General features: G+C 49.0%; 1 protein-coding gene across 2 annotated transcripts in view; it reads right to left on the bottom strand.

Annotated features, from left to right (window-relative positions):
• The window catches only part of LOC143764711 (NXPE family member 1-like), a 764,240-nt gene that overhangs the window by 573,886 nt on the left and 170,548 nt on the right, over nucleotides 1-19,806 (bottom strand). The window contains exons 1-2 of one of the 2 annotated variants that reach the window (XM_077250567.1): nucleotides 4,807-4,969; nucleotides 4,585-4,680 (exon numbers count right to left, since the gene is read on the bottom strand). In XM_077250567.1, the coding sequence (XP_077106682.1) occupies nucleotides 4,585-4,677 (93 nt within the window). In that variant the 5' untranslated portion in view covers nucleotides 4,678-4,680; nucleotides 4,807-4,969. Of the gene's footprint in view, nucleotides 1-4,584; nucleotides 4,681-4,806; nucleotides 4,970-19,806 lie in introns of those variants that run through there. The other variant, XM_077250568.1, reaches the window with a different exon arrangement.

Raw genomic sequence — 19,806 nt, 5'->3', positions numbered from 1 at the left:
TTCATGTAGAATGAACCTACAAGTGTATAAAGCGTTTATTTTAATTCCGATATTTTCGTCCCATTGACTTGCATTGGGATCGGGTATCGGTATCGGATTGGATTCCGATACTGTGACGGTATCGGCCGATACTTTCCGATACCGATACTTTCCGATATCGGAAAGTATCGCTCAACACTATTCATCATACAATAACCCAAGCGCCTGGGAAAAGGTGTCTACATTAAGCAAAGCTGGATTCCCAGGTTCCAGGGCAAATGCCCAATCCTGGGGGTCACCACGCAGCAGAGATATAACAATTTTAACCTGCTGGATGGGATCACCAGAGGAACGGGGTTTCAGAGCAAAAAACAGTTTACAGTTATTTTTAAAGCTCAAAAATTTGGACCTGTCCCCAAAAAACAAATCAGGAGTTGGAATTCTAGGCTCTAAAACCGGAAAAAAAACGATAAAACGATATAATCGGAAATACCCTGTACTGTAGCAGCAAGTTGATCCACACGAGAAGCCAATCCCTGAACATCCATGCCAGAGCCAAACTCCTGAGCCACCCAGAGGTAAAGAGGGAAAAAAAAACACAACAGACTACAGAAAAAAAATGGCTCAGCACTTTCCTTCCCTTCTTCTGAGATGCGGTTAACTCATTGTTGGCCAGTTGTACTGTTATGATCTGGTGGCCTAGGAGCAGCATGAGTCGTACTCTGGAGAAGGTGGTACCTGTACTGACCGCAGACCCTGAACTTAACACCGCAACTAGAAGTAGCCATGGAATGTACCTATCACTCCCTAGACATCTCGACACAGCCGGAGGACTAATTACCCCTAGAGATAGAAAAGGGAAAACTATCTTGCCTCAGAGAAAATTCCCTAAGGATAGACAGCCCCCCACAAATATTGACTGTGAGAGGAGAGGGAAAAAAACATACACAGACTGAAATCAGAATTTAGCAAAGGAGGCCACTTCTAGCTAAATAGAAAGGATAGGACAGAGTACTATGCGGTCAGTATTAAAACACTAGAAAATATCCACCACAGAAAATACAAAATCTCCACATCTAACTAAAGATATGGAGGGTATATCTGCATCTCCAGAGATACCAGCTTGGCTAAACAAATCCTTATACAGACCAAGCTGGACAAGACAAAAACATGGAAAAGAACTAAACAATAAGGCCCACAGCATGTGGACTGCAAAAATCAAGGCAGAACTTATCTTTGTTGAAATGAACAGCAAAGCAGGAGAGACCAGGCAGGGATGTGAATCCTCCAGGAACAATGGAAAACTGGCACTGACTAAAGGGTCAAGCAAGACTAAATAGCCCAGTCAGAATTGCAAAAAGTGGACACACCTGATGAATGCTGCGATCCAGAGACAGCAGCGCTACCACTTATAACCACCGGAGGGAGCCCAAGAGCAGAATTCACAACAGGTGCGGTACCAGTAACGGAAACTATACTAGAAAATCAAAAAAAGAAAAGCATTACTGCAATAGGTCGCACACCTTCAAATAATGAACAACAATATGCATAAAATACAAGCTGATTTTATTAACAGATCCAAAAGAACACATCACAGTCAATAAAAAACATAGTTAAAAACATATAAGCACCATCAAAAGCACACAGGGAAAACGGACCATAATTAAGTGTAATAAGATGACCCAAAATTAACCTAATGGCTCATAGGGTATAGCGCAAACATATATATTCAAACCGGAACAGTGCCAAAATAGTTTGCAAGGAAACACACACGGTGCCGAGCAGACAAAACGGTAATGGGCACGAGTAATTGTCCCCAGAGATAGTCAAGAAAAGACGAGCCCAAAAAGAAAGGCTAATGGGTCAAGTATATATGATAATACCACTAGGTCACAGAAAATTAACCAGGGATGACCTCCCATACAGATACAACCTGATGAAGTGATGCACCACGCGTATCGCCCAGCGAACCAGGCTTCGTCAGGGAAGAGAACATATTGTTGCATATTGTTGTTCATTATTTGAAGGTGTGTGACCTATTGCAGTAATGCTTTTCTTTTTTTGAATTTCTATGCAGCAATAAAGAACATGCTGCGAATTTTACTGCTATGCGATTCCGCAGTGGGAAAATCCGCAGCATAGGCACAGCAACTGCGGAATCCCATAGGATTGCATGGGAATGTGGTTTTTAAGCGTTTCCGCTGCGGCAAATAACGTGGCAGAAACACATAAAAAACGCAATATGGGCACACAGCCTAACAGATCCTCCCATAAACGACACTTTTAACAATTTTATAAAGCTATGTAACCTCACCAATATGATGACCTTACGAGCTGCAGTAACTGGAATACGTTGAACTTATAAAAATGAGCCTTATATTCCCTGTCACTTTTTTATTTATAACTACCGTATATACTCGAGTATAAGCCGAGATTTTCAGCCCAAATTTTTGGGCTGAAAGTGCCCCTCTCGGCTTATACTCGAGTCATGATCGGTGGTGGGGTCGGCGGGTGAGGACTGTCATATACTCACCTAGTTCCGGCGTTCCTGGCGCTCCCCCTGCCCGTCCAACGGTCTCCGGGTGCCGCAGCTCTTCCCCTGAGCGGTCACATGGGACCGCTCATTAGAGAAATGAATAGGCTGCTCCACCTCCCATAGGGGCGGAGCCGCATAATTCATTTCTCTAATCAGCGGTGCCAGTGACCGCTGATAGAGGAAGAGGCTGCGGCACCGAAGACCAGCTGTCCGGGGGAAGGAGCGGGACGCCGGGAGCAGGTAAGTATGTCATATTTACCTTCCCTCGTTCCACCCGCCGGGCGCCGCTCTGTCTTCCCGGTGTCTCTCTCGCCGCACTGACTGCAGGTCAGAGGGCGCGATGACGCATATAGTGTGCTTGCCACCCTCTGCCTGATCAGTCAGTGCGGAGAGACGCCGGGACGGGACGTGAGGAGCTGCAAGCAAGAGAGGTGAGTATGTGTTTTTTTTTTATTGCAGCAGCAGCACAGCTTTATGTGGAGTATCTATGGGGCAACGGTGCAGAGCACTATATGGCACAGCTATGGGGCAACGGTGCAGAACACTATATGGCACAGCTATGGGGCAACGGTGCAGAGCACTATATGGCACAGCTATGGGGCAACGGTGCAGAGCACTATATATATGGCACAGCTATGGGGCAACGGTGCAGAGCATTATATATATGGCACAGCTATGGGGCAACGGTGCAGAGCATTATATATATGGCACAGCTATGGGGCAACGGTGCAGAGCACTATATGGCACAGCTATGGGGCAACGGTGCAGAGCATTATATATATGGCACAGCTATGGGGCAACGGTGCAGAGCACTATATGGCACAGCTATGGGGCAACGGTGCAGAGCATTATATGGCACAGCTATGGGGCAACGGTGCAGAGCACTATATATATGGCACAGCTATGGGGCAACGGTGCAGAGCATTATGTGGCACAGCTATGGGGCAATGGTGCAGAGCATTATATATATGGCACAGCTATGGGGCAACGGTGCAGAGCACTATATGGCACAGCTATGGGGCAACGGTGCAGAGCATTATATATATGGCACAGCTATGGGGCAACGGTGGAGAGCACTATATGGCACAGCTATGGGGCAATGGTGCAGAGCATTATATATATGGCACAGCTATGGGGCAACGGTGCAGAGCACTATATATAAGGCACAGCTTTATGTGGAGCATCTATGGGGCAACGGTGCAGAGCATTGTATATATGGCACAGCTTTATGTGGAGCATCTATGGGGCCATAATGAACGGTGCAGAGCATTATATGTGGCACAACTTTATGTGGAGCATCTATGGGGCCATAATGAACGGTATGGAGTATCTATTTTCAATTTTGAAATTCACCGGTAGCTGCTGCATTTTCCACCCTAGGCTTATACTCGAGTCAATAAGTTTTCCCAGTTTTTTGTGGCAAAATTAGGGGGGTCGGCTTATACTCGGGTCGGCTTATACTCGAGTATATACGGTATGTGAAAATTTTAGAGCTACTTAATATTAAAAAAGTTAGGAAAGAATCTTAGACCTAAAGAAACATGGTGATAAAAACCAGAGATTCACTTTTCAGAGTATTAATGAGCATTATTAACAATCTAATTTACTACGATTTTCCCAGATAGTTGTAACAAGAAAAACTCAACAGCTGACAAATCCTCAGGTTTCTCATTTTATTTGTATTAAGTCCATTTAGTGAGTTTACTATGCCACACATCCCATGGGCACAGTCTCCTTTAAATGATAAGGACACCTTCGGGGGGAGCATTTACCGTAGTTTTTAAGTAAATGCAGGCACTTGGAGCTAAAAATCATTTTTGCAACTGAATTTCATTACAAATATATTTCCCATTTGGCTATTATGATATTTTTGTTCCTGCTGACTGAATGTTATATTTGTTATAACAACAATCAAATGACAACAGATGATAAGATTACATGCAAAAATGCAATGACAACAAAGAATTATATTCATGCACCAGTGGACTTAACATGTTGTGCTTCCACAGTTAAATTATCATCAACATAAGTAACACTAATCCACATAATCAAATTATTTTATGTCTTACCTTTTTTAAGTTTTGATGATAAATGATGCTAATCAGGAGACAGAATGCAACTAATGATGTCAGGTAACCCTTGTATGATAGGAGGTAGTTCATTTTCTGTAGAAAAACAATACACGTAAATATCTATAGCCAGATTTTTTATATATATCTTAATCTAGCTTCATATCTATCTCTATGCTCCATATGTCTTTTCTTTTCCTCTTTGTTTCTCTATCTCCTTACCTTTATCTCTTTCTTCTTTCCCTCTGTTCCTCTCTTAACTTCCCTCTTTCTTTCACTCTGCTCCTCTCTTTCTTTTCATCTCTTCCCTTCTCTCTCTATCCCTATTTCTGTTGCATACATGAACTTACTATGCTGCTTGTTGTATCATCTACGGATCCTGTTTAACTGGATTTGCGGAAGCATAATCATTTTACACTAAAGCAAAGGAACTAAAACAAAGGGTGTGTAGCGTACTTCACATATATAAACCACAAAAACAGACAGCACTCCTTCACATATAGCTATATGGATACATTCATTTTATTACTAACCTGTCAATAAAATTATGAGTTTCACACAGGATGTAAAATAACAAAATGAGTAAGATTCATATGTAAAATCACCCCTTTTTAGGGCTTTATTTGTGTACAACGATGACAGCATATAGACAATGTGTTTCTTTTATGCTGATTAAATACGTTCATGCATACTTTCTGGTATATTTATATACTAGTTTGATGGGACTTTGTTATACTGTATATACTGTGGGAACGCTACTCACTTGCATGCTTGGTGAGGCAACACAAGAACCGTTTCTATCTATATGTCTATGCTGGTTTATGGGTGCTTTATAAACCAGACCACAAGCAAAGGAAAATACACAACCATAGTAACATAGCACACAGACTGCAGCTCGCCCTGTAGTCTGTGTGCAGCCATAGCCGGTTGTATCCAGCTCAGGGTAAATCACTGCGTCATACCGTGAAATCCAATTTCCTTTTTTCTAAGTAGTGCAGGCTGCTGCACATTTTTTCAAAAAATTCCTATTAGTGTCTTTCCACCCGTATCCAGCTAAATTGTGGAAAAACACTACATAGGATAACGTAGAGGAGGTTTTTGGGGCCTTGCAGCATCGTTTACGGCTGTCTGCACGGTCTCCGTGTGACTGCAGCTCGCCCAGTTGTCAGTTCAGCCCCCAAAAAATAAATAAATAATAAAGTTCACCAAACACACCACTTTACAGTTGTGTAGGCCACATTAGCTGATATTAAAGTCTAGTCCACACTTTAGAAAATTATTGTTTCTTATACCTGTTAGGAGCTGTTCAGGAATAAGCACACAAAGCCGTTAGTACTTTTCTGCTTATCTTTATCAGTCAACCAAGATGAATAAGGCAGGGAGTAAGGCACGTGGGCGTGGGTGCGGAGCAGGGAGAGGACGTGGGGATTCTGTGCCTGCTGCGGGCACCGGTGACTCATCAGCACCCAGTTTCACCAGGGAACAGTCCTTCATGTGCAGCTATGTCGGAGAGCGCCGTACACCGCTGCTGCGTGAAGAACAAATTGAAGCCGTTGTCGGATGGATGGCAGCTAACGCATCGACTTCAATTAGTGCCACATCCTCTCAGACACAGAGCACTGGAGAGCACCCATCTGTCTCTTCACCACCTGCCAAATTGCCCAGGCAGACAGAGAGCCCAGGACAGGAGCCATCTCTACTTCTGTTCTCTGAATCTCTTGGCTTGGAAACAGGGGGCCAGCCAAGCAGCATTGGAGAAATGGAAGAAGAGGCAGTGTGCAGTGATGCCCAACAGCTTTTTCTCTCTGAGTCTGAAGAGGCGGGTGGGCCAGTGCCTCCGGTCACCACACCGCAGAATGCATCCGCTGATGACACTCAGGTGCCACTTTCTGGTGCGTGCTCTGCTGCTGAGACTACCCAGGAGGAGCAGTTGGTGGCAGAGAGTAGTGTAGATGATGAGGTCCTTGACCCATCGTGGCGTGAGGGACAGGAAGGTGGTGGGAGCAGCTCTGAGGAAGAGATTCCCCGAACGGGCCAAAGAGGGAGAGGGAGGGGGAAGACTGCGGATCCTGTAGCCTCCACTTTGGCACCCGTTAGGAGCGTGTCTCTTCCAACAGCCAAAAAGGGCGCTCCCAAGACTTGCAGTGCCTGGTCCTTTTTTGACACAGTTGCAGATGACATTTGCTATGTCAAATGCAAGGTGTGTTATCACAAAGTCAAAAGAGGTAGAAATGTCAGCAACCTCAATACCTCCAACATGTGGAAACATGTGCGGACCAGGCACGCGGCGGAGTTACAGAAACACACTGAAGAGCTAGGCCAACCAACAGCGGCAGCTACTACCTCTTCAGCTCGTGTTGCCTCTTCCTCCAGCTCACACGCAGCTGGTTCGGCTTCCTCCCAGGATCGCCGTGGAAGAAACTCTGGCCCTGTTGTCCAGAGACCCACTTTAATTCCACCCTCAGCACCACGTTCCCAGTTATCCTCACACTCCCAGGCCAGTTTACAGCCATCAGTAGTACAGGCATGGGAGAAAAGGCGGCCTTTCTCGGCAAACCACCCACGAGCACAAGCTCTGACTGCAGGCATTGCCAAACTTCTGTCACTGGAAATGCTGTCATTCAGGCTGGTGGAGACTGACAGCTTCCGTGACTTGATGTCATTGGCAGTCCCACAGTACAATGTGCCCAGCCGCTTTTATTGCAGCAGGCAAGCCGTCCCTGCCCTGCACAAGCATGTGGAGGGACACATAAAACACGCATTACTGAACGCCGTCAGTAGCAAGGTCCACCTCACCACCGATGCGTGGACCAGTCAACATGGACAGGGGCGATACCTTTCCCTCACTGCCCATTGGGTTAATGTTGTTGAGCCGGGTACAGATCGTGCGAGTGGCGCAGGACCTGTCCTGCCCACTCCAAGGACTGCAGGAATCCATTCTGTACGCATTGACTCCTCCTCTTACACCAGTTCCTCAGAATCATCGCTGCAGGAGCCGTCACAGTCCACCTCCACATGGACCCGTGATGAACGTGTACCTGTTACGACCGACATGAGCACAGCCGTGGCCAAACGTCAACAGGCCGTCTTGAAATTAATTTCTTTGGGGAATCGAAGCCACACAGCGCAGGAGCTCTGGAATGCCATCAAGCAGGAGAGCGATGTGTGGTTTGTGGCAGCGAATCTCCAGCCAGGCATGGTAGTGTGTGATAATGGCCGAAATCTGGTGGCAGCTCTGGGCCTCGGCAACCTCACTCACATCCCATGTCTGGCACATGTGCTCAATTTGGTCGTGCAGAGTTTTTTGAGGGACTATCCAGATCTTGATGCACTGCTGCACAAGGCCTGCCTAGAGTGTGCTCACTTGCGGCGTTCCAGCACGGCAAAATCACGCATTGCGGCTCTGCAGCGCCGATTCCGCCTTCCGGAACATCGCATCATATGTGACCTACCTAGCAGGTGGAATTCCACGTTACATATGTTGGAGCGGTTGTGTGAGCAGCAGCAAGCAGTAATGGAGTACCAGCTGCATCAGGCGCAAAGAAGTTGCACTCCGCGCCGTTCAGACTTCACAACCACAGAGTGGGCCACTATGAAGGACGTCTGCCAGGTTTTGCGTCCCTTCGATTATTCCACGCGGATGGCGAGTGCAGATGATGCACTAGTCAGCATGACTGTCCCCCTTATCTGCCTGCTTGAAAAATCACTGCAAGCGCTAAGGGATGATGTTGTGGAAGAGGTGGAGGATGAGGATTCACCATTTCCATCATCTTCTGGACAGTCAGCGCCACGTGGTTCCTCACAAACGCGTAGGCAGGGGACACTTTGTGAGGAGGATGAGGAGGAGTCAATGGAGGAGGAAGACATCCGTCCAGAGGAGGGAGTTACACAATTGTCCAGTAGTCAGTGTGTACAGCGAGGGTGGGGTGATGACGAGCGGGCAGAGATCACGCCTCAAGCAGGGGACAGCGTTTCTTGGCCAGTTGGCAGTCTGCAGCACATGGTGGATTACATGCTGCAGTGCCTGAGAAACGACCGCCGCATCGCCCACATTCTCAACATGTCTGATTATTGGGTGTTCACCCTCCTCGATCCTCGCTACCGGGACAATGTAGAAAGCCTCATCACACCGTTGAACCGGGAGCGAAAAATGCGGGAGTACCAAGACACACTGGTGAATTCCATCATCTTCTCCAGTCCAACTGAGAGAAGTGCTGCTAGTGCATTACAAAGCAGCTCAGTGCGTCCAGGCAGTGGAGGAGGCTCTGCACAAAGAGGGAGCAGAAGCAGTGCCTCTGCCAAAGGCAAGACCAGTATGGCCCAACTGTGGCACACTTTTGTGTGCCCGCCACAAAAGTCTACACCATCACAGACGGCTCCAGGCAGCAGGAGGCAACGGTTCCGTCAGATGGTGACAGACTACATGTCTTGCCTTCTTGCTGTACTCCCAGACGGCTCTTCCCCTTTCAAGTTTTGGGTCTCAAAGCTGGATACAGAGCTAAGCCAGTATGCATTGGAGGTGCTGGCTTGCCCTGCGGCTAGTGTATTATCGGAACGCGTCTTTAGTGCTGCAGGTGGTGTACTAACTGACCGTCGCATGCGACTATCCTCCGATAACGTTGACCAGCTTACTTTCCTGAAAATGAACCAGGCCTGGATCTCGCAGGAATTTGCCACTCCTCTTCCTGATTAAATAATTAGGTGACTGTCTACAGTATCCAGGTCTCCTGTTGTGTTCATCTTTCTACCACCTGAACTTTAATTCCTGGGCTCCAACACCGCCAGTTGAGGCTCAGAAGTGTCGTCTTCACAGTCAAAACATACGACCCAGTGTTATTGGGTGTCAGTAACGTCAGCTGATCCCCAGCTGTGTAGCTGGCAATGTGTCCTGCGACCGCCACGCTGAAACAACAACTGAAATGTAAGGGAACCTGTCCCCCCCCCAGGCATTTGTTACTGAAAGAGCCACCTTGTGCAGCAGTAATGCTGCACAAGGAAACGGTAGCTATTTTTGCTTAGCTCCTTGCACACGCAGAACTTAACACTTTTAAAATGTGTCCACTGATACCGTAAAACCGTCCCGGAGGTGGGACTTTCCTTCGTAATGTGACGCAGCACAGCCGTCATTCCTACCCCCTTGGCGTCGTGCGCCGGCTCCTCAGCGTTGTTTGATTCTGTCCCGAAGCCTGCGCTGTTATGATATCCCTTGGCCAGGCACACTTAGCGCTGCCCCTCTTCTGACATCATTTGGTGTCAACCTGACTGCGCCTGTGCGTCGGCGCTGGCCGAGATCCCGCCTCGCAGTGTCTTCTGATTTAATCACACTACGGGCCTGGGATCCATGGGCATGCGCAGTGCATATCTTCACCTCCGCCTCTCACTCATCTCCCTTCGCCTTCTTCAGACTGTGCGCCGTCAGCTGATCCCTAATAGCATGCCACGGCCGTGACACCGCACAGTCTGAAGAAGCCGGAGGGAGGTGTTATGGTTCCCAATGGCAGGGGAACATCAGAAACATAGAAAAACGGACAAGCTCTCGGGTGATGGAAACTAGAGCTGACCGCGATGCTAAACCTATACACACAACTAATAGTAGCCAGGGAACGTGCCTACGTTTTCGCTAGACGTCTCGCACCAGCCGGAGGACTAACTACCCCTAATAGATGAAACACAGTCCTGGCTTGCCTCCAGAGGAAAATTCCCCACAGGAGATAGTAGCCCCCCACATATAATAACGGTGAGTTAAGGTGAAAAGACAAACGTAGAATGAAAACAGATTTAGCACAGCGAGGCCCACTAACTACATAGCAGAAGGATACAATAGTGGACTTCGCAGTCAGCTACAAAACCCTATCAAAAACCATCCTGAAATTACCTTAAACTCATGTGCCAACTCATGGCACCGGAGTGGCAATTTCAGCCCACAAGAGCTTCCAGCAGCAGAGAATCACATAACTGCAAACTGGACAAAACATACAAAAATAGACTAAGGACAGAAATGTCCAACTTAGCTGGTCAGCAGACTGGGAGCAGGTACATGCAACAGAAAGACTCTGGTTACATTGATGGCCGGCATTGGAATGACTGAGGAACAAGGCTAAATAGGAAACTCCCACATCCTGATAGAAACAGGTGAAAAGCTCACAAGACACCAGTACCACAAGCGACCACTGGGGGAGCCAAATAACCGAATCACAACAGTACCCCCCCCTTAAGGAGGGGGCACCGAACCCTCACAAGAACCACCAGGGCGATCTGGATGAGCCCTATGAAAGGCACGGACCAAATCAGAGGCATGAACATCTGAAGCTGAAACCCAAGAATTATCCTCCTGACCGTAGCCCTTCCACTTAACCAGATATTGAAGTCTCCGTCTGGAAACACGGGAGTCCAAGATTTTCTCCACCACGTACTCCAATTCACCCTCAACCAGCACAGGAGCAGGAGGCTCAACAGAAGGCACAACTGGCACCTCATACCTCCGCAATAACGACCGATGGAAAACATTATGGATAGCAAAGGATGCTGGGAGGTCCAAACGAAAAGACACAGGGTTAAGAATTTCCAAAATCCTATAAGGACCGATGAACTGAGGCTTAAACTTAGGAGAAGAGACCCTCATAGGGACAAAACGGGAAGACAACCACACCAAGTCCCCAACACGAAGACGAGGACCAACACGACGATGGCGATTAGCAAAATGCTGAGTCCTCTCCTGGGACAACTTTAAATTGTCCACCACCTGACCCCAAATACGATGCAACCTGTCCACCATAGTATCCACTCCAGGACAATCCGAAGATTCCACCTGACCAGATGAAAAACGAGGATGGAACCCCGAATTGCAAAAGAAAGGGGAAACCAAAGTGGCAGAACTGGCCCGATTATTAAGGGCAAACTCTGCCAACGGCAAAAAGGTGACCCAGTCATCCTGATCAGCAGACACAAAACACCTCAAATAAGTCTCCAAGGTCTGATTAGTACGCTCCGTCTGGCCATTCGTCTGAGGATGAAATGCAGACGAAAAAGACAAATCAATGCCCATCCTGGCACAAAACGCCCGCCAAAATCTGGACACAAACTGAGATCCCCTGTCAGAAACTATATTCTCCGGGATACCATGCAACCGAACCACATTCTGAAAAAACAGAGGCACCAACTCAGATGAGGAAGGCAACTTGGGCAAAGGTACCAAATGAACCATCTTAGAAAAACGGTCACACACCACCCAGATGACAGACATTTTCTGAGAAACAGGGAGATCAGAAATAAAATCCATAGAGATGTGTGTCCAAGGCCTCTTAGGAATAGGCAAGGACAACAACAATCCACTAGCCCGAGAACAACAAGGCTTGGCCCGAGCACAAACATCACAAGACTGCACAAAAGTACGCACGTCCCGAGACAGGGAAGGCCACCAGAAGGACCTAGCCACCAAATCCCTGGTACCAAAAATTCCCGGATGACCTGCCAACGCAGAAGAATGAACCTCCGAGATGACTCTACTGGTCCACTCATCCGGCACAAACAATCTACCAGGCGGACAACGATCAGGCCGATCCGCCTGAAACTCTTGTAAAGCACGTCGCAGGTCAGGGGAGACAGCAGACAATATCACCCCATCCTTAAGGATACCCGTAGGTTTGGAATCACCAGGGAAATCAGGTTCAAAACTCCTAGAAAGGGCATCAGCCTTCACATTTTTAGAACCTGGCAGATACGAGACCACAAAATTAAACCGAGAGAAAAACAACGACCAGCGCGCCTGTCTAGGATTCAGACGTCTGGCCGACTCAAGATAAATCAAATTCTTGTGATCAGTCAAGACCACCACCTGATGTCTAGCACCCTCAAGCCAATGACGCCACTCCTCGATCCCAGGCACGCGGTGGGATTACATTAGACGACACTGCGAGGCGGGATCTCGGCCAGCGCGGACGCACAGGCGCAGCCAGACTGACACCAAATGATGTCAGAAGATGGGCAGCGCTAAGTGTGCCTGGGCAAGGGATAACATAACAGCGCAGGCTTCGGGACAGAATCAAACAACGCTGAGGAGCCGGGGCATGGCGCCAAGGGGGTAGGAATGACGGCTGTGCTGCGTCATATTATGAAGGAAAGTCCCACCTCCGGGACGGTCTCACGGTATCAGGGGACACATTTTATAAGTGTTTAGTTCTGTGTTTGCAAGGAGCATAATGAAAAGAGCCACCTTTTCCTTTTGCATCCTTTGTGCTGCACAAGCTGGCTCTTTCAGCTACAAACGCCTTGGGGGGGTTAAAGGTTCCCTTTCGACTTTCTCCAATCAGGCTTCGGCCTACACTGTGTTCCTCTGCTCCTCCTGCTGTCCCTGGGCTCCAACACCGCTAGTTGGTGCCTGGAAGTGCTGTCCGCACAGTCAACAGTCGCTCCTCTGTTATTGGGGTTCAGTAGCGTCAGCTGTTCCCCAGCAGTGTGTGTGGCAATCCCTCCTCTCTCCTCCACCTCCTCCTCCTTCTGTCCCTGGGCTCCAACACCGCTAGTTGTTGTCCGGAAGTGCTGTCCGCACAGTCAACAGTCGCTCCTCTGTTATTGGGGTTCAGTAATGTCAGCTGTTCCCCAGCTGTGTGTGTGGCAATCCCTCCTCTCTCCTCCACCTCCTCCTCCTCCTTCTGTCCCTGGGCTCCAACACCGCTAGTTGTTGTCCGGAAGTGCTGTCCGCACAGTCAACAGTCGCTCCTCTGTTATTGGGGTTCAGTAGCGTCAGCTGTTCCCCTGCAGTGTGTGTGGCAATCCCTCCTCTCTCCTCCACCTCCTCCTCCTTCTGTCCCTGGGCTCCAACACCGCTAGTTGTTGTCCGGAAGTGCTGTCCGCACAGTCAACAGTCGCTCCTCTGTTATTGGGGTTCAGTAATGTCAGCTGTTCCCCTGCTGTGTGTGTGGCAATCCCTCCTCTCTCCTCCACCTCCTCCTCCTCCTTCTGTCCCTGGGCTCCAACACCGCTAGTTGTTGTCCGGAAGTGCTGTCCGCACAGTCAAAAGTCGCTCCTCTGTTATTGGGGTTCAGTAACGTCAGCTGTTCCCCAGCTGTGTATACGGCAACGTGTCATGCGACCGCCACGCAGGCACAACAACTTAAATTTAAGGGAACCTGTACCCCCCCAGGCATTTGTTACTGAAAGAGCCACCTTGTGCAGCAGTAATGATGCAAAAGGAAAAAGTGCCTCTTTTCGTGGTGCTCCTTGCACATGCTGAACCTAACACTTATGAAATGTGTCCCCTCACACCGTTAAACCGTCCGGTAGGTGGAACTTTCATTTGTCATGTGACGCAGCACAGCCATCATTCTTACCCCCTTGGCGCCGTGCGCCGCCTCCTCAGCATTGTTTGAATCTGTCCCGGAGCCTGCACTGTTAATTTAGCCCTTGGCCAGGCACACTTAGCGCTGCCCGTCTTCTGAAATTATTTGGTGTCAGGCTGGCTGCGCCTGTGCGGCCGCGCTGGACGAGATCCCGCCTCGTAGTGTCTTCTGATTTAATCCCACTGCGGGCCTGTGATCCATGGACATGTGCAGTGCATATCTTGACCTCCGCCTCTCACTCATCTCCCTACGCCTTCTTCAGACTGTGCAACGTCAGCTGATCCCTAATAGCATGCCACGGCCGTGACGCCGCACAGTCTGAAGAAGCCGTAGGGAGGGGAGTGAGATGCGAGGATATGCACTGCTCATGCCCATGGATCACAGGTCCGCAGAGTGATTACATTAGATTACACAGCGAGGCGGGATCTTGGCCAGCGCGGCCGCACAGGCGCAGCCAGCCTGACACCAAATGATGTCAGAAGACGGGCAGCGCAAAATGTGTGCATGGCCAAGGGCTAACATAACAGCGCAGGCTCCGGGACAGATTCAAACAATGCTGAGGAGGCGGCACACGGCGCCAAGGGGGTAAGAATGACGGCTGTGCTGCGTCACATGACAAATGAAAGTTCCACCTTCCGGACGGTTTTACGGTGTGAGGGGACACATTTCATAAGTGTCAAGTTCAGCGTTTGCAAGGACCATAATTAAAAGAGCTAAGTTTACCTTTTTCAGCATTAGTGCTGTACAAGATGGCTCCTTCAGCTACAAATGCCTTGGGGGGGGGGGTTAAAGGTTCCCTTTCAACTTGCTCCAGTGCAGGCTTCAGCCTACACAATGCTCTTCCTGCTGACCCTGGGCTCTAACACCGCCAGTTGGCGCCCGGAAGTGCTAGCTGCACAGAGCCAAACACCTCGCCAATGTGTCAGTGGGGTTCAGCAACGCCAGCTGTTCCCCTGCTGTGTAGCCGGCATCATGTCCTGCAAAAGCCACGCAGACACAAGAACTGAAATTGAAGGGAACCTGTCCCCCCCCCCAGGTGTTTGTATGTATAACAGCCACCTTGTACAGCAGTAATGCTGCATTTGTACAAGGTGGCTAAGTTATTCTCCTTGCACACGTGGAACGAAACACGTCTAAAATGTGTCCCCCGAGACCATTAAAACGTCCCTGAGGTGTAACTTTCCTTTGTAATGACACGCAGCGACCCCCTTGGTAGCGCAGCCCTTCTTCTGACATCATTGTTTGGCTGGCTGCGCCTCTGCGGCCGCCCTGCCCGACACAACGCCCCTCGGTGTCTTATTTATTTTGACTGCGAGGGTGTGATTGACGGGCATGAGCAGTGCATATCTTCGCCAGGCTGTCACTCAGCTCCTTCCGCCTTCTTCAGACTGTGTGGCTTCATGGCCGTGGCATGCGATAAGGGATCAGCTGACGCCGCACAGTCTGAAGCAGGTGTAAGGACCCGAGCGAGAGGCGAACATATGTACTGCGCCAGGCCATGAATCCCAGCCCCGCAGTGTGAAACACTGTAAAGGCACTGCGGGGCTGGGATTCATGGTCATCGCGAACCGCACCGGCCGACATTAAATGATGTCAGAAGACGGGCAGCGCTAACAGCGCAAGGCCAAGGGATAACACGACAGCGCAGACTCCTGTACAGCAAATAACGACGCTCAGAAGGCTGCGCCCAGCACCAAGTTGGTATTTTTGCCAGCTGTGCTGCGTCTCATTAAGAAGGAAACTCCCAGGAATAAGAAGAAATATGCGGCAACACTCACCGATCCAGGTAAAATGCAAAATGTTTATTGAAGACTCTTAAGCAGACATCTCAAACGCGGTCCGGGACGGTGAAACAGGAAGGAGGTGAGCAGGATGTGACGACGGCCGTTTCGCGCTTACGTCAGCGCTTCAACGGGTCCTCGGTGTCTTATTTATTTTGACTGCGAGGGTGTGATTGATGGGCATGAGCAGTGCATATCTTCGCCAGGCTGTCACTCAGCTCCTTCCGCCTTCTTCAGACTGTGCGGCTTCATGGCCGTGGCATGCGATAAGGGATCAGCTGACGCCGCACAGTCTGTAGCAGGTGTAAGGACACGAGCGAGAAGCGAACATATGTACTGCGCCAGGCCATGAATCCCAGCCCTGCAGTGTGAAACACTGTAAAGACACTGCGGGGCTGGGATTCATGGGCATCGCGAACCGCACCGGCCGACATGAAATGATGTCAGAAGACGGGCAGCGCATGGCCAAGGGATAACGCAACAACGCAGACTCCTGTACAGCAAAATGCGATGCTCAGGAGGCCGCGCCAAGCACCAAGGTGGTATTTTTGCCAGCTGTGCTGCTTCTCATTACGAAGGGAACTCCCGCCTCCAAGACAGATTGACTGTATAAGGGCAAAAATGTTGTACGTGTTTCATTCAGCTTGTGCAAGGAACAAAATTAAAAGAGCAACCTTTGACTTGTGCAGCACTACTGCTGCATAAGGTGTGGCTCTTCTAGTTTGTAACACCTGAGGGGGGGGTTAAAGGTTACCTTTAAAATTGGTTCAATTAGGCTTCGGCCTACACTCTGCTCCCCATGCAGAGCCTGGGCTCTAAAACTGCCAGTTGGTGCCCCGAAGTGCTGGCTGCACAGAGAAAAACACCCGCCAATGTGTCAGTGGGGTTCAGCACCGCCAGCTGTTCCCCTGCTGTGTAGCCGGCAACGTGTCCTGCAACAGCCACGCAGACACAAAGCTGCCGCCAGTGCAGGCTTCGGCCTACACTCTGCTCCCTCTCCTCCTGCTGACCCTGGGCTCTAACACCGCCAGTTGGTGCCCGGTACTGATAGCTGCACAGAGAAAAACACCCGCCAATGTGTCAGTGGGGTTCAGCACCGCCAGCTGTTCCCCTGCTGTGTAGTCGGCAACGTGACCTGCAACAGCCACGCAGACACAACAGACCTACAAATGCCTCCAGTGCAGGCTTCGGCCTACACTCTGCTCCCCCTGCTGACCCTTTGCTCCAACACCGCTAGTTGGGGCTCTAGGAAGACAAGCTTGAATAGGTCCCCATCCTGGTTCCAGCACTGTCAGCTGTTTCCGGGCACTGCCTTTGGCTTAGGTGCCTCCCTCTGGGTATCCGAGTTCCACCAACGTCAGGTGGTCCTTGGTAGTGCTTTCAGGCACAGGTACCTCCTGCTTAGTAACCGGGTTCCAGTAACGTCAGCTGGTCCTCGGTAGTTCCATTGGCTCTTGGACCTTCGGCTACCCATCCGGGTTCCAGTACCGTCAGCTGGTTCTCGGCAGTGTCTTTTGCTCTTGTACCTTCTGCTCCACATCCTGGTTCCAGTACCGTCAGCTGGTTCCGGGCAGAGCATTTGGCTTAGGTGCCTCCCTCTGGGTATCCGAGTTCCACCAACATCAGGTGGTCCTTGGTAGTGCTTTCAGGCACAGGTACCTCCTGCTTAGTAACCGGGTTCCAGTAACGTCAGCTGGTCCTCGGTAGTTCCATTGGCTCTTGGACCTTCAGCTACCCATCCGGGTTCCAGTACCGTCAGCTGGTTCTCGGCAGTGTCTTTTGCTCTTGTACCTTCTGCTCCCCATCCTGGTTCCAGTACCGTCAGCTGGTTCCGGGCAGAGCCTTTGGCTTAGGTGCCTCCCTCTGGGTATCCGAGTTCCACCAACGTCAGGTGGTCCTTGGTAGTGCTTTCAGGCACGGGTACCTCCTGCTTAGTAACCGGGTTCCAGTAATGTCAGCTGGTCCTCGGTAGTTCCATTGGCTCTTGGACCTTCGGGTAGCCATCCGAATTCCAGTTCCATCAGCTGTTTCTCGGCATTTTCTCAGCCTTCTTGTACCTTCTGCTACATTTCCAAGTTCAAGACCCTAAAGACGACGACCCGGAAGACCACCCCTAAGATGACGACGACACCAGAGACGACAACCACTGAGATGACGACGACCCTGGAGACGATGACCCTGAAGACCACCCCGATGACGACGACCCCGGAGACGACGACCCCGGAGACGACGACCCTGGAGACGACGACGACATGGGAGACCGAGAAGCAGAAGAACAAGAGGCTGCAGAACAAAGAGCAGAAGAACATTAAGCATAACACTAAATATCAGAGCAAAAGATATTATCTAAATTATAAGCAGAAGAAGACTAAGCAGTGTATGGGGGTGAGTCCGTTCCTCCTCGTGGTACCCCTGGATAAAGCCTGATGCTGCAGGCCAAACTGAACGCGGACAAATGTAACTCTTTTGTGAGAGGCAGAACGGAAGGTGTAATCTTCAAACTTTTATAGATAACAACTACGGGAATGCCTGTCACAAATAAGAATATGATGAAGAAGTTGAATATGAAGAAGAATAATAGTTAAATAAAAAGAATATGAACAATGTAAAAAAAAAAAATTATAGGTAAAAGATGAAGAAGATGAAAAAGGTGAAGAAGAAGTTGATGTCAAAGATGCTGATGATGATGAAGAAAGTGTGGGAGAAGTAAAAAAGAGGGTGAAGGGCGTGGAAGTAGTGAAACATCAATATCTGACAAAATAAAAAAAATCTTAACATAGTCAATATCTTTGTAACTCCGAACGTCTTTAAAAAAAATTAAAATTCCTGCTATTCTATTTGATTGGGCTAAACCTCTATGCCTTTAATGTCTCCGCCACGTCCCCCAATACATCCTACATTATTCTTAGTTGTTTTCCTTCATGTAGAATGAACCTACAAGCAAAGAAAGGGTTTATTTTAATTCCGATATTTTCGTCCCATTGACTTGCATTGGGATCGGGTATCGGAATCGGTGAGATCCGATACTTTGACGGTATCGGCCGATACTTTCCGATACCAATACTTTCCGATATCGGAAGGTATCGCTCAACACTATTTAGAACCAGTCTTGGTCACATAGGCTGGATAACATCCAGTATACAGGCTCCGTCTGAAAACATCACACCAGCTCTATCTGGAGACATCACACAGGAGGTCTTCTTTACCTCCAAACACAGACCATGTGTCAAACAAACAAACTCCATTTTAATATGTGAAACACATCCAGGGGTGGATATTTGGGCAGCCAGACTTGCCCATCTCTAAGGCAGGCCAAAAAGCTGACTCAAATGCACAAAACAAGTCTCTTAGTATTATGTGCACTAAAGCAATGCTCCAGGTTTACATCACAGAGCACAACCACCTCCGTGATACATACTTCCTATTAAATTTTGTGTTTAGCAGACGCCTTACAATACCCATTTGTCACTGCATTTAGGCTACGTTTCCACAATGGATCTGATCATTGCCTCTATGTAGCAGAGCCTATCGAGTTATGGCAGCTTCCAGTTTCCCATGGAGACTATTGAAGCATGCCGGTTCCCTGAAAAATGCCCACAGGAAAATTGCCCACAGGAAAATTGCCCACATGAAAAATGCCCACAGGAAAATTGCCCATACACAGAAAATTCCCCACACGGAAAATTGCCCACACGGAAAATTGCCCACATGGAAAAATGCCCACACAGAAATTTGCCCACACAGAAATTTGCCCACATGGAAAATTGCCAATTGCAGCATCACAAAGTTTCAGATCTATGATATTTGAGGTGCAAGTTGAGGATGTTCACATAATATGTGATCAACCTGTGATTTACAGTTGACCTAGTGCAAAACTGCAAAAATGATGATCTGTGGTTTGCAGCAGTCTGTCATTCTGAGCAATAGATAGATCTAGTCTGCTCTCATCTCTCACTGATTCTGCCTTACTCCTCCCACTAGCCCAGAGCAGCAGCACATGCAGAAACAGCAGCAGTATGATCCAGAGGAGCCATCACTGCTGTCAGTGCTCACAAAAGTATCACTGTATTATCTGTGGAGTTACATGGGACTGCAAGTCAGAT

Source organism: Ranitomeya variabilis, chromosome 4, assembly GCF_051348905.1.
Source record: "Ranitomeya variabilis isolate aRanVar5 chromosome 4, aRanVar5.hap1, whole genome shotgun sequence".
Classification (NCBI taxonomy): Eukaryota; Metazoa; Chordata; class Amphibia; order Anura; family Dendrobatidae; genus Ranitomeya; species Ranitomeya variabilis.
This window is presented reverse-complemented; position numbering and strand designations above follow the sequence as displayed.